The sequence below is a fragment of the Bos indicus genome, chromosome 13, assembly GCF_029378745.1.
Source record: "Bos indicus isolate NIAB-ARS_2022 breed Sahiwal x Tharparkar chromosome 13, NIAB-ARS_B.indTharparkar_mat_pri_1.0, whole genome shotgun sequence".
NCBI classification, from domain to species: Eukaryota; Metazoa; Chordata; class Mammalia; order Artiodactyla; family Bovidae; genus Bos; species Bos indicus.
In genome coordinates, this window is record NC_091772.1 from 11,165,714 (window position 1) to 11,180,777 (window position 15,064).

Genomic DNA, 15,064 nt, shown 5'->3' on the forward strand with positions numbered 1-15,064 from the left:
TCCCTGAGGTCCTAGCAGCAGATCTCCCACAACGAAAAGCTCTCGGGAAGAGCTCGGGAAAGTAGTATTTGTAATTCAAATCCATTTGTCTAGAGCAGTCAGGTAGTGACATAGGATGGCCTTATCCAAGGAGAGGCCTTTAATATTTTCCATAGGAATTGATCTCAAATCCTTTGTGACTATCTCGGAGGAGCCAGGACCCTGATTGTGGTTTAGGCAAGGAAGACTGTGTGTGTTCCCCCATCGACTGTGCTACCCAACCAAGTCCCTCTGCTCTGGAGTGAGCGTGTCGGTCACTCCACGCACGTCGTCACCTTCAGTGTCTGAATCAGAGTCCGTTCTTGGCTCCACTGTCATTTCTTTAATATCCTGTCAACGACCTTTTCACATCATGTACTGGTTTTCATTTTGTAAAAACTGTGACATCAGTTGTAAAAGCACTTTTGAACACTTTAAAAAAGTTGTTTCTTCAGAACAACTTATAAAAGTGCTCCCCTAACCCCCCACACACACCAAGGCGGGGGTGGGGGGGAAACTCTTGCTACTAATAATAGATATTCTGGGTTTTGGTAATGATTTCACTTCCTCGATTGATCATTAGGTTAGTTTCTCACTTCCCTGATGGTAAGGAGGAAACTATAGGCAGTTCAGAGACCACATTTTGTGTGTCATTCTTCTGCTTGTGAGAAAATGAGCACTCTGTTCTGTGAGTGTCCTGTTTCAGTACAAAGAACTTTTGAAAACAGTGATAGATATGCCATAATATATATTTAGCGATAGTTATTAAGTGTTTTTATTGTATTTTCCCCGTCTTACTATTTTAGACGTTATGGAAAGATAATGAAAGTTATTGCTGCAGCAAATAATCTCATAGTTTTCTAAGAGCTTTCTAAATTTTACCTTATTTACCATTAGTGTATGTACCATGAATGAAATAGGAAGCTTATTTTGTATTGATATGTTTGTACTAGAAACATGTGGTTTGATGTAAGAAGACTAGTAGAGTCCAAAGACCTGGCGAAAAGGCTGCAGCTTACTCGTATTTTTAACTTTTTCCTTTCCAGAATCATTATAGCTAATGAGTTAATTAATGTTTGTAGAAGTGCTTAATACAGTTGTCAATAGGTGTAATTCTTGTAATTCCCTATTAAAATGTTAGAAGGTAGCATATTCTCAAGGAAAAACTTTTTGTACAAAATGTAGTCTATTTATACAGAGTTAAGGCTCTTACTGTGAAGTAGATGTATAGGAGGTATCAGATGCAGTGTTTATAAACCTAGCAAGTGGTGCTGTTTATTGAATTATAGTTGATTAATAATATTCTGTTAGTTTCAGGTATACAGCACAGTGATTCAGATATATATGTACATGTGTGCGTGTATATTATATAAATGGGGCTTCCCTGCTGGCTCAGATTGTAAAGAATCTGCCTACAATGCAGGAGACCTGGGTTCAATCCTTGGGTTGGGAAGATCCCCTGGAGAAGATGGAGAAGGCAATGGCACCCCACTCCAATACTCTTGCCTGGAAAATCCCATGGGTGGAGGAGCCTGGTAGGCTGCAGTCCAGGGGGTCACTAAGAGTCGGACACGACTGAGCGACTTCACATTCACTTTTCACTTTCATGCATTGGAGAAGGAAATGGCAACCCACTCCAGTGTTCTTGCCTGGAGAATCCCAGGGACGGGGCAGGCTGGTGGGCTGACGTCTATGGGGTCGCACAGAGTGGGACACAACTGAAGCAACTTAGCAGCAGCAGCAGCAGCCTGGAGAAGGAAATGGCTACCGACTCCAGTATTCTTGCCTGAGAAATTCCATGGACAGAGGAGCCTGGCAGGCTATATAGTCTATGGGGTTGCAAAGAGTCAGACATGACTCAGTGACTAATACACATACACACTCACTCACACACACGCTCACACGTACACACATATTCCGTTTCAGATTCTTCTTGCAGAATATTAAGTGTAGTTCCTTATGTTGTACAGTAGGTCTCTGTTGGTTATTTTATATCTACTAGTGTGTATATGCTAATCCCAACATCCTAATTTATCCCTTCCCCTACCCCACTTTCCCCTGTGGTCACCATACGTTTGGTTTCTGTGTCTATGAGTCTCTTTCTGTTGTGTGAATAAGTTCATTTTAGAGTCTACATATAAGCAGTGTGATATAATACTTGGCTTTGTCTGACTTACATCACTTAGGGTGATAAAGTCTAGGTCCATGCCTGTTGCTGCAAATAGCATTATTCCATTCTTTTTTATGGCTTACTAGTTTTCCATTATATAAATATTCCACGTCAGATGCAATTTTTAAGTGTAATCAGGTCTATGAATCTTTTATTTGAAGGCTTCTGGGTTTGTTGTAGTTCAGAGAGAAGCCTTTCCAGTTCTGAGCTTCTTGAAAAGTCTCTTGGGATTTCTTTTTGACTTTCGTGGATTCGTTGTCTTCCATTAAATTTTTGAACCTTTGGGAATTTATGCTGGTGTAAAGTCTGAGGATTGTATTGAACCTTATTTGTTCCTGTTGGAGACACACTTGGTGCAGTCTTTTCATTGTATAAACATACAAGTTAGTCTTTCATTTCAGAGGAAATCATGGAATGTCACTTCACTGAGTACAAGCTAAACATCTCCTTTGTTTCACTTAGGTTTCTGATAGTTGTGAAAAAGCAAAAGACCTGTTGCGCAAAAACCACATGCTGCAGGAGGAAATTGCCATGCTAAGACTGGAGAGAGACGCGCTGAAAAATCAGCACCGGGAAAAGGAAGAGAACTATTTTGAGGACATTGAAATTCTCAAAGTAAAGAATGATGACCTTCAAAAGACAATAAAACTGGATGAGGAAATGTTAACAAAGACTGTATCCCACTATACAGGCCAGCTTAATGCTCTGACAGCTGAGAATGCAATGCTAAACTCTAAGCTGGAGAAGGAAAAAGGAAGCAAACAAAGACTGGAAACGGAAGTGGAATCCTACCGTTCCAGACTGGCTGCTGCCTTACACGATCATGATCAAGGTCAGACTTCAAAAAGAGACCTGGAACTTGCCTTTGGGAGAGCAAGAGACGAGTGGTTATGCTTGCAGGACAAAATGAAGTCCGATGTGGCTAATCTAAAAGATAACAACGAGATGCTTTCCCAGCAACTATCTACAGTGGAAAGTAAATTCAATAAGCTGAAAATCAAGCTGCATCACACGAGAGATGATCTTAGAGAAAAGACTTTGATGTTAGAACATGTCCAGAGAGACCTACACCAAGCAGAGGGTCAAAAGCAGGAAATTGAACACGTGTATCGGAACCAACAAGGCAAAGTGAATACATACCTTGGAAAGCAGGAATCCTTAGAGGAGAGATTATATCAACTCCAGAGTGAAAACATGTTGCTCCGACAGCAACTGAACGATGCGGGAAACAGAGCCGACAGTAGAGAGAAGATGATCATTAGCATCCAAGACCAGTTTCAGCAGATCATGAGAAAACTTCAGGCCGAACGTGAGAAACAAGGTCTGATGCTGGAGGAACGAAACAAGGAGTTAGTCAAGGAATGTAATCATTTAAAAGAGAGAATGTGTCAGTACGAAAATGAGAAAGCAGAAGGAGAAGTGAGTATCCAGAAGGAGAAGTATCTCAGACTTCCTGAAAGAAAGTTCAAAGTGATTCTTGATTCTGGCTAAATGTTGAATCTAGTTGAATATAAAAAATACACAGGCTGTGAATCTATGGTCTCTAAACCAGCCTAAAAGCACACCTTGTATCCAGCAAATAAAAATTAGACCGAAGAAATCCTTTACTTTGAATAGGGACATTGTGTCATTTGTGAAATGCTAAGAGATTTAGTTCTAAATTGTTAACGTAGACAGGTACTAGTAATCTACTCTTTATTAAGGTAATAATTTTAATCTTTATGTTACCACATTTCAGTATCATGATGAAGCAGATAAATGAAATGCTCAAACCTGAAATGAATATTTTGAAATGAAGCTTCAGTTACCTGGATTATCTTGATAGTCAATTCCAGGTTTCCCAGAGGCTATATTTTGTATACCGTACTTTGGCTTCAGTAGCTTCTCATAGCTTTTTGTTATATTTGTTGGTACAATTTTATTTTTTATTCATGTCAGTTTGAGTTAATACGGGAAACATTTTAGCCTTGAATCATTTGTTCTTAAAGCCTCTCAACTCTTCAAATGCATCTGCTTATCATTAAATCATAATCTGGGACTCAGGTGGTGAACTTTAGCAAAACTATTCTTGATTTAATCTTCCCACTGCTGTTTATGATTTACTTAATATTTTTACAAACAATTTGCTCATAATTCTCATTTTAAGTATCAATTACTATCATTTGAATACAAGCTTGTCCTCTAAAAATGAAGGACGGCAGGATTCGTGAGCAGCAGGAATGGAGTGAGTCAGGGAGAGGGTTGTAGGAGCTGCGGTCTGGAGGCAGGTGGAGGCCAAGTTGTCGAGGCTCCTTGAAGGCCATGGGAGCAACCTCATTTTTTTAATTTCATTTTTCTTTTATATTGGAATATGGTTGATTTACAATTTTGTGTTAGTTTCAGATGTACAGGAAACTGATTCAGTTATACACGTATCCATTCTTTTTCAGTTCCTTTTCCCAGGTAGGTGACTACAGAATACTGAGTAGAGTTCCCTGTGCTCTCCAGTAGGTCCTTACGGTTAGCCAAGGGCAAAGGTGGGGAGGAGGGATAAATTAGGAGTTTGGGATTAACATAGACACCCTACTAGGTATAAAAGAGATAAGCAACAAGGGAATGGCCCCATTTTTCTGCTGAGGTAGGAATCTATTGGAAAGATCTGAGCACTGGTTGGAATCTGTGAAGATCTCTAAGTTAATCAAAGCTTCTAGTAAAAAAGGAAAATGTTTCCACAGTGTGGAATTTTCCACCACTTGTCCCACCTACACGCTCATTTCTTTCTGGACGTGAGGTAGTGACGCTCTGCAGATTTATTGGGAGGGGCAGGGCGTGGACAGTGGGGCCGCATCCTTTGAGTAACTTAACGTCAGGAAGGCTGGAGGGTGGCCCCTTCTGTGTCTGTAACTAGATTCAGTGAGGAGGAAAAAGAAGGTGAGTTGCTGTCTGTGGCGATAGTTTTCAAAGTCCATATGTTGGAGTTATCTGTTATTAACATAACATAATAGTAAAGTGATTTGATAAACTCAGTGACACAGCATCTTATTAGGCAGTGGTGAGACAACTTCAACAAGAACTGGATGACGCTGTAAAAAAGCAGTCTGTGTCGGAGGCTTCACTGAGGCTCACGTCACGTTATTGTCCTAAGTTAGAAGCTGAGGCACAGGATTTGAAGAACAATTGTAAACTACTACAACCACGTCAAGTCACAAGTCAGGTATGTTTGAAATTGAACGTGTTAACAGTTAATATGTAGGATAAAGTGTTTTAGGACACTCATTTTCATGGTCAGCTTTCTTCTGTAATTTTGTTACAAGTAACTTACTACAATTTTCTTATTATCTTTATAATGCACTCGTTTCTTAAACTCAGACGTTCATCCTGCCATTTGCATTATATTGTTTTTTTCTTGTATTATTTACCCTTAGGAAAGTTGAGAATTGTGCCTCATTATACACACAAGTTGAGAGCCTTTTTTTTCTTTGCAACAATACTTTTTTAAGTGATAACTGTATTACCATGATGAAGCAAGCCAGATTAAAATCAGAGGATAATATTAGCTTAATGGAACGTTCAGAATATTATCATTTCTCATCTTTCCTTTTGTGAATGGCTATAGAGTTCTGTATATATTTATTTCGTGGATTTCAGAATAACTTCTGCAGAAAAGGTATTATATAAGCCAGTTGAAGTTTAGGCATTGCCTTCTTTCCTTTTCATTTTAAGTATATTGTAAAAGCATGGAGGTATTCAGATGGTGTAGAATACGTACATCCCAACTAGAGAATTAAGAAGATTATCTGGGTCCTGCATTGGACTGGATTTTTTTAAAAGCTATTGAGATATAATTGACGTATCATAGAATTCACCCACTCAACATGTGTAGTTCAGTATCTCTTAGAGAGGTGTAACCGGTGACTACAGTCAATTTTAGAGCATTTCCATCACCCCCTAAAAGAAACCCTGCATCCCTTAGCCGCCACCCATGGCCTCCCATCTCCCTCAGCCCCAGGCAACCCCCAGTCTAATATCTGTCTCTCTAGACATGCCTGTCCTCAGTATTTTATATAAATGGAATCATGCAGTATGCTCCTTTGGGATTATCTTTGCTCATTTGATGTCATGTTTTCACAGTTCATCCATGTGATAACAAGTATCAGTTCTTCTGTTTCTGTTGGTTGTCACAGTAAGCTAAGCCATGTATCCATCATCACTAGATGGAGCTTTGGGTTGTTTCCGCTTTGGGTCTATGAATAATGCTGTTGTGGACACTGATTTCCATGATTCTGTGTGCACATGTTTTTATTTCCCTGTGGTTGGATCTTATCCTCAGAGTTAGCTGGCTGATTTCACCTTTTCTTGGCCCTTGCTCAGACTGTCCTTTCTGTCTTTACAGTTTCTTTTCCTCTTAGGTAGTCCTTCATTATTTCAGACCTGGCGCCCAGTCTCTCCTCCTTCATGGAGCTTTCCTGACTATCCAGCTCTTTGAGCCTTTTCACATCAGTGCTTGTTACCTAGGCTCTGAGGAACAGTTTAGCCCCTGATTTTACACTATTGACATTTCTTCCATGAGGGGGAATCTTGGCTAAGTATACATTGGTGTAACAGGGAATATTTATTGATGTGCACAGCACTTGTCTTGCATAAATGGACAGTAACAAAGGATTACAAGAATGAGGCATTTTTTGTTGTTGCTGTTCAGAAAAATGTGTGGATCATCTCTGTAAACTGTTAGGAAATGGGATTTCTTTAACTTTGCAAATAATTCTGTTTGGAATGCAATTCAAATTAGCAAAACGTCTTTGTACTTCAGAAAAAGGCTTATGGGATTAGAATCCATATTTACAAGATTTATTAATTAGAGTCTTATTCTCATAGTCTTCTTTTGGAAGGGATTTATTAACTTAGCCCTGCGAAGTCACTTCAGTCGTGTCCGACTCTGTGCGACCCCATAGACGGCAGCCCACCAGGCTCCACCGTCCCTGGGATTCTCCAGGCAAGAACACTGGAGTGGGTTGCCATTTCCTTCTCCAATGCATGACAGTACAGTATCCCTCAAACTTCTTTAAAATCCTGGGACATTAAGATGGGGGGAGGGGTAAGAGACATTCTACTAAGAGGTGACTTGTAGTCATTTTATGGAGGAAAGATAGAAAAATATTATTGTAGAACAATAAAAGAGTGTAAAACCAAGTGCAATTGTTGTGTGACAAAGATGACAGTGAAGAACATATTTTGTGACTCTTGGTGGTGAGAACATATTTCTTGATTCTCTGAGTAATCCCTGGTCCTACATTCTACAGTACAGATACCATCGTATTTATTTCATCCTGGGTTTGAGTTAGGCTGTGCTCAGTCCACTTTCTTCACTAGCAAACACTATCTTTATATTCTTGAAGACTGATGATTTTCCAGCAGAGCTGGAAACTGCATCTTCAAAAGGTCTGTACCTGGATGCAAAAAATCAAGTTTTTCAACAGGAGTTATTATCTATGAAACTAGTGCAAAGAAATGTAAAAAACTGGAGAGGAGAGAAAGAAGTTGGAGCAAGAAGTAGTGACCCTCAGAAGTCATACAGAAGTGAATATGATAGAACACGGTCAAGTAGAGCAATATCAACAGGAGAGTGAAGAAAGAGCGAGACAGGATCTCGTAGAGAAATTAAGAGAAGTCACCATGCTTTGCAGATTACTTTGTTGGTCTGTCCTGTGCTTGAGTTCACTCTCCCTGCACAGTACATTTTGGATGTATGCAGCGTAGGTGTTTCCTCTGCCTCCCTTAGAGCAGTTAGTTTTGTAGATTTCTGGAAGGAAGGGGGGGCGCCTGTTTTCCCTTTTAATATTTCAATTTCCATCACAGTTATCACTAAATTGACCTTTCAGAATGATTCTCACTAGAGAATCCTTTTACTTATAAGACCAATTGGTAAAAAACAAGACCATTAGGAAGAAAAGAAAATATTGTGGTTTAGAACTGGTACCATCCTCTTGAATTATTATCTTGTTCAATTTTTAAAATTTTAAGTTGATCCTCTTATTCTTTGAATTATCAGATTATATAAGTACTACTGTAACAGTGATTCCACTTTAATTTTATAATTCAGATTTAATTCACTTCACATTAACAATAATTGTTTTAAACTTCCGCTCTCTCTCTTTTTTTTTCACCTTTGAAATCGCTCTCTGAATCACTGACTCAAAACTAAAGGGAATAAATGTAATTTTCCAGGTTAATGATTATTTTAAAAATGTTATCTTTTTCAATTTGCCTTAGACACAAGCTGGATTTCAACAGATGGAAGTCAGAATTAAAGACTTGGAATCTGAACTCTCCAAAATGAAAAGTTTGCAAGAAGATTCTAATAAAGCAGAGTTGGAAAAATATAAGCAACTCTACCTAGTAGAATGTGAACTTATAAAGTTATTGGAAGATAAACTAGACAAGTCAAAACACAGAATCACAGAAACGAAATTTAGTTCATTGATTTGTCTCTAAAGCGTAATTTTTATAGAGTGGGGCATGAGATTCGTAGGAAGGGAAAGTTAACTAGATGGCCACTGCTAAGGGGGCGCCCTAAGACCGACTGTTAGCACTGTGTCAAGGCTTCCCACACTGTGCACAGGCGTGCTTATGAAACAGGGGAAATGAACACATGGGTTAGAGGCAGGGTAAGTCACAAAGTGGCTAAAAGTAATGTAGTGACCCGACTGAGGGGTGTGGAGGATGGAAAGGGCAGATCCCACCGGCAGTGCCCAGTCCAGGCTTCCCCACTATCTGAAAGCAGAGCGCTCCTAGGAAGCCTTTCAAAAGCCAAAGCAGCATAAAGCAAAGAAGCAGGGACCTGAGGACACATTCTGCTAGTCGATACATAACATGAATATGCACAAGTGAAGCACAGGTGCTCCCAGATGGGGCTTAGGGCTGTGGCGACTTGATGCTGAGATGTGGGGTGTGGCTTCCCGGGAAGGAGCTCAGTGGGGCCAGTCTCCCTGCTTGGGGAGCACGATGCCTCTCACTGTAAAACGTACACTGAACACTGTTTAGAGTTTTGGCTTTTTAAATGAGACCAGAAATTGTCTTCAGATTTTTTTATTTTTTTGATCATCAAAAACAGGTACTGACATAGGCCCTTCGGAGAAGTGAAGTAACATAAAGTGAACTTTGGAAAAGCAGGGGATACTTGTAATTGTTCCTGGGGCTGTTTTAGCTCTTTTCAGCCTTAGCCTTTGACTTTCTCGTCCTCCCTTGAGATTGTGGCTCTAGGTGATTCCTCAGAGCCAAAAGCTGAATTTCTCTGAGGTCATGAGTGAAACATGTATACAAGGGTGGTGAAAGGAAGCACTTGAATGTGGCTTTGTGGCATGGGCTGTTTCTTCATCCCTGAACTGTTTCCTGGAGGCAGGTTTGTCCCAGAGGCAGCAGGTGTCCGTGTGAGGCCACCTCCCTTTCTCTCGGATGCCCTTTCTCTCCTCTCCCAACTGTGCCTTGTTACTTGAGGAGCCCCAGACACATGTGTACTTCTTTAGAGCAAGATTACAACTGTTATTGTTTACAGGAGGTCTGCTCTGTGTTTTCAGTGTTCAAATAATTTAATGGGAATTCCATTTACTATATGGCAACTTAAATATGCAGATAATTTATGAAAACATGAATGAAATTGGTGTTTTCCATCTTACCCAGGACTCATCAGAGGCTGGCAGTGGTCAGCGCCAAACTTCAGGTGGAGAAGCAGCAGAACAGATCTTTCTTCAACACTGTTAGCACGAGGCCAGTCCTGGAGCCCCCTTGTGTTGGAAATTTCAATAATCCTTTAGTGCTCAACGGAAATCTTACCAAGAGCAAACTTAAGGTTTTCTACCTCAATTCCACGCCCTTCGAATAATAGCATGGAGACTTACTTGACCAAGGTTAGTTCTATTATCTTTTTTCCACTGGGTTTCAGATTTCTGATATTAATGATCCTTGTTTGTAATTTGGTGAACTTCTGAGTTATTTATTTGACTTATGCACACTAAGTAAAAGCCATCATTAACTGTGCTAATCAAGGAGACATTTAATGATTTTTTTGGTCCTAGATCTCTCGTTTTTAAGAGATACTTTTTAAATTTCTTGAAAAGCTGCATTGAAATTCTACTTTAGAAATGAAATCTTATTGCCTAGTAACTGAAAGTATACTTTAAAATGTTTGACTTTCTAATTGATTTCACTTTGGCAGTGGTTCATAATCATTTCTGAGCTTTGCTGCACCCACTGCAGTTTATCTACCCCTAAGCATAAGTGAAAAGGCAATGGCACCCCACTCCAGTACTCTTGCCTGGAAAATCCCATGGACAGAGGAGCCTGGTAGGCTCCATGGGGTCGCGAAGAGTCAGACATGACTGAGCGACTTCCCTTTCACTTTTCACTTTCATGCATTGGAGAAGGAAATGGCAACCCACACCAGTGTTCTTGCCTGGAGAATCCCAGGGACGGGGGAGCCTGGTGGGCTGCCATCTATGGGGTAGCACAGAGTCGGACACGACTGAAGCGACTTAGCAGCAGCAAACATAAGTGAATCACTGGCATCTAAACACTAACCACATATGGATGTTTTTTTATTTGAAAGAATCCTAGATAAATCCTTTTTATGAATTAAACAAACTTGTAATACTAAATCAAAAGATTAATTTCTGGTTTTAGGTTAACATCTTTTGTTATTTTCTTGTACAAGAGTATGTCTTTAATTGCTATTTTACTTATAGAATTTTGATTTAAATTTCTAAAAACTATCGTGCTGAGCAGTTGTAGAATGATTCTAAATTTGTAGTTAATGCAAACATTTAAAAATTATAAATGGGAAGAATAAAATGAAAAAAAAAATAAAATAAAATAAAAGCTTAAAAAAAAAAAAAAAATTATAAATGAAGCTCACTTTATCTCAATCTTGACATCATCTGGATGGATGGTATCTAAGATAGCAATGATGGGGAGTCTTTAAATTGCAACCAGTTTTCATTGTGTAATCATTGTGGTTAAAATATCCATTTCAGTCAGCGCACACGGGTTTATCGTTTTGATGGTGTTTTCATGATGTTGGTGATGCAGAGAAAAGTAGCCCTTGTTAAATGCAATCTCAACCTCTTTTCTCATTTGGCTTCTTGCCATCATAGAAGAGCAACCTAAAGTTTCTTCGACAGCACTGTGGCTATGTTGGGTCTTAGTACTTGAGAGCCGTGAAATTGGAGGATGTGCTTTAGCTGTGCAGTCACAGCGGGCCTCTAAACACTTCATCCCAAGTCAGATACTTCCCCATGCAGGCCTAAGGGGAGGAAGCAAATGCTTGACCCCCGTCCCAGACATAGGCAGCCTACTGCACACCCAAGTTCACAGTACTGTGGGCACTGACATCTTTTCAAAGAAGAGATTTGGAACCAAGCAAGCACTTCTTAGTTCCTTGTCCCAAACTCACCTGTTAGATAAATCTCCTCTCTTCTCATATGGAGGGTAGGAGTATAAGTCTTCACCTTGAAACTTCAGGCTGAGGAAATGAAGTTCAACTGTAATTTCTGACCAGATTTAGATTATAATTGAGATTACACTCATGCTTTTTGTGTAAACTAATGATGACAGCTTGGATAGAAGTATGCTAGACAGTAAAGACGGATAAGGCGATGGCACCCCACTCCAGTACTCTTGCCTGGAAAATCCCATGGACAGAGGAGCCTGGTAGGCTGCAGTCCATGGGGTCGAGAAGAGTTGGACACGACTGAGCGACTTAACTTTCACTTTTCACTTTCATGCATTGGAGAAGGAAATGGCAACCCACTCCAGTGTTCTTGCCTGGAGAATGCCAGGGAGTGGGGAGCCTGGTGGGCTGCCCTCTATGGAGTCGCATAGAGTTGGACATGACTGAAGTGACTTAGCAGCAGCAGCAGCAGACAGTAAAGAGAGATCTGTTGCGTGTTTTAAATTTTGTTCTAAATAACCCAAAATGTGGATAATTCATTGTTGACTGATTTTAGTTAACCAGGTTTTATCTGGAGAAAATGAACATCCTTTTAAGGACAAATCTCTTCAGTTTTGGCCTGCTGATTCAAATAAAGATTTTTTCCTTCAAGTTCTCTGTCCTGTTTTTAAAAAATATTTTTCCTTTCTAAATTAACTATATCAACTGCTACAAATAGGAGTTTGATATTGATTTATTCTTATTTATGCATTTAAAGTGCATAATTTAGTTAGAAAGTCATGTCATGCCACAAGCACTGTTCAATTATATAGGAAGGATTTATATATTCATTTTGTCTATGTTATAGTTAAAAATCTCTGTGTTTTTTCTTTACCTGAGAAAGTAGCTGGCCCAGGACTCAGTAAGAATGCCATTGGCTTTGTTACTTCTTTTGTAGAGTTAGGAACTTTGAGTAAATCAGTGAGTCTCATACCTTACAAAAGTTTTTTTCTGCAAAGATGATTTGGGAGAATGGCATTGAAACATGAATAATATCATATATGAAACGAGTCGCCAGTCCAGGTTTGATGCACGATACTGGATGCTTGGGGCTGGTGCACTGGGACGACCCAGAGGGATGGTACGTGGAAGGGGGAAGGAGGAGGGTTCAGGATAGGGAACACGTGTATACCTGTGGCGGATGCATGTTGATATATGGCAAAACCAATACAATATTGTAAAGTTAAAAATAAAATAAAATATATTAAAAAAAAAAAAAAAAGAAAACAACCTTTCTTCTAAAAAAAACTTCTGCGTGGAACCGTGTTACATAAAGTGGAGACAAGTATAGAACCGTTTAGCTCAAGAGTGGGCAGAGCCCCTGCAGCTGGGACTTCTCTGTTCCTCAACCCTGCAGCGACCCCTGGGGGACCTTCCCCTTCTGTGGGACGTAGTTCAGAAACTAACACTGATGAGAGAATCCTTCTCGCTAAACGTCTTCAGAATTAAGTCTTGCTGGCACGTTGTTTTCTAGTATATAATTTTCTCACCTTTCTTTGTTTTTGTAAAATGGAAAAGTTTAAAGAAAATCACAGATGTGTTCTCCTTATTAACATTCGACTCAAACTACTTCCTCTATTTGAACAGGATCCTCACCTAGAAATCAAAATAAAGTGTCGGAAGTACATATTTAGGCCAGGAGCTTTTAGGGGAGAAGATAGTAATCTTGTGGGTCATTCCGAGGATTATGGGTCATTCCCTAATTCTTTGAAATTATGTGTACTTGATAGACTGATATTTATTGTACTTTTTATCAGATTAATCTAAATAGCATTCCATATATATGTTCTGTGTTATCTATAAGCAGAATAAGTAGGAATTCATTTTCTTTTATTTGTGTGATTTTTTTCCTACTGAGGTAGTCTTCAGGTTAGGTCTAGTCTCTAAAAGTATTATTTAAAAGTAACATTTAATAAGTTATCAACATATAACTTGTTTATCTTAAAGATAAATATTTGACTTATTTCAGATGCGGCAGGAGTTGGACAGGAGTATAGCTAGAGCACTAAGAGAAGGTATGTTGCCAAAATGTATGAATTAAATTTAGACATTGATTTCTGAAATACACTGTAAACAATAAATGGCATCTCTTTCCATTGTTTGCATAACAGATGCTGTGTTAAATATTGTTTTATATACATAGCTAATGAAAAATGTGAAAGCATGAGCAGTCATAGTGAAAAATATCCTTCTTCATTTATTCATCATGTACCATAGCTTGAGAAACAGTCTCTGAAGGTCTGTGTATTTCTTTTTATTTCTAGCTGTATCCTTCTTCTACTTCCTCCATCCCTGTGGAGCTGTCTTCCTACACCCTGACACGATTCTCAGAAAACGTGCCGCTCATCAGCTTCTCAAGTGTCTGGTAGTGGTTAAGGCTAGGAAACCCAGACTCAAGCAGTCACGTTTGTGTAGCTGTCACTTGGTGGTGACTTTAAAATTTCTCTGTCACTAGATACGTCACCAGTTTATCTTTTACCCTCAGGAAATGCTCCAAACACCCACGTCAATTTGGGTCCTGCCAAAGTAGTTGGCCTTATCTCTCTACCAGCTTACTCTGCCGCTTAGCTCTGCATCTAACCAGCCAGACTGTGTAGGATCCCACACATTTGCTTCCTCACCTCCGGTCTCTGTACGGGCTTCTCCCCTCCGTCTCTTGCACTTTTTCCCATCCTTCAGGTAGCTACATAAATATCACCTCCACCAGAAAGCTGGCAGTATTGACACAAAGCTGGCTTCCCCTCCTGAGTGTTCCTTGTGCCGTCTTTTATATCTTAGTGTTTGTGACTCTGTATGGAAACTGCCTGTTTGTCTGTTTTTCCAGTTTAGGGCATATCATTTTTCGGGGTGGACTGGGTCACCTTCATCTTGTAATTCCAGCGCTTGTCACAGAACCTTTGCATGAATACATGAGTATTCATCATTTCACTCAATTGCATAAGTACATGAATGAAGAATGAGAAAACCAGGAGCTCTGATACTCAGCCCCACATGCGACCATAAGCAGATTAGAAAATTGTACTCTTGATTAGTATTTTGTGTTGTGTCATCTATAGATATATTTCATTTTTCAGAATACTAGGAAAGGTCTCAGGGTTTTTTGTTTGTTTACGAATCTTAGTTAACCCAGGTGTTTTAGGTAAAGAATATAATTCTTCCCTTTTCTTTCAGTTGATCCTCAGTTTGCATCTGATGCCTTTAGAGTGTCTTCTCGAGGATCTACAGATGGGTCAAATGTGTGTGATGACCTACTTTTGTAAACAGAAGAACAAGATATACAGATTTGGAAGGAAAAATACATGATTCAGAAAGATAAACAGTAAAAGTTTCTCTACTGGACCATTTCCATGCCATTTCGTTGTTTCCCATTAAACATGATGAGAAAATCTTTATTAAAGGAAGATATTTTTGTATTA

General features: G+C 39.4%; 1 protein-coding gene across 17 annotated transcripts in view; it reads left to right on the top strand.

Annotated features, from left to right (window-relative positions):
* The window catches only part of LOC109567866 (ankyrin repeat domain-containing protein 26-like), a 72,366-nt gene extending 57,302 nt beyond the window's left edge, over positions 1-15,064 (top strand). For 16 of the 17 annotated variants that reach the window (XM_070801954.1, XM_070801959.1, XM_070801960.1 and 13 more), the window contains 6 exons: positions 2,651-3,607; positions 5,214-5,381; positions 8,438-8,607; positions 9,845-10,071; positions 13,618-13,663; positions 14,820-15,064. In XM_070801954.1, coding sequence (XP_070658055.1) covers positions 2,651-3,607; positions 5,214-5,381; positions 8,438-8,607; positions 9,845-10,046 — 1,497 coding nt within the window. In that variant the 3' untranslated portion in view covers positions 10,047-10,071; positions 13,618-13,663; positions 14,820-15,064. The remainder of the gene's footprint in view (positions 1-2,650; positions 3,608-5,213; positions 5,382-8,437; positions 8,608-9,844; positions 10,072-13,617; positions 13,664-14,819) is intronic. The other variant, XM_070801965.1, reaches the window with a different exon arrangement.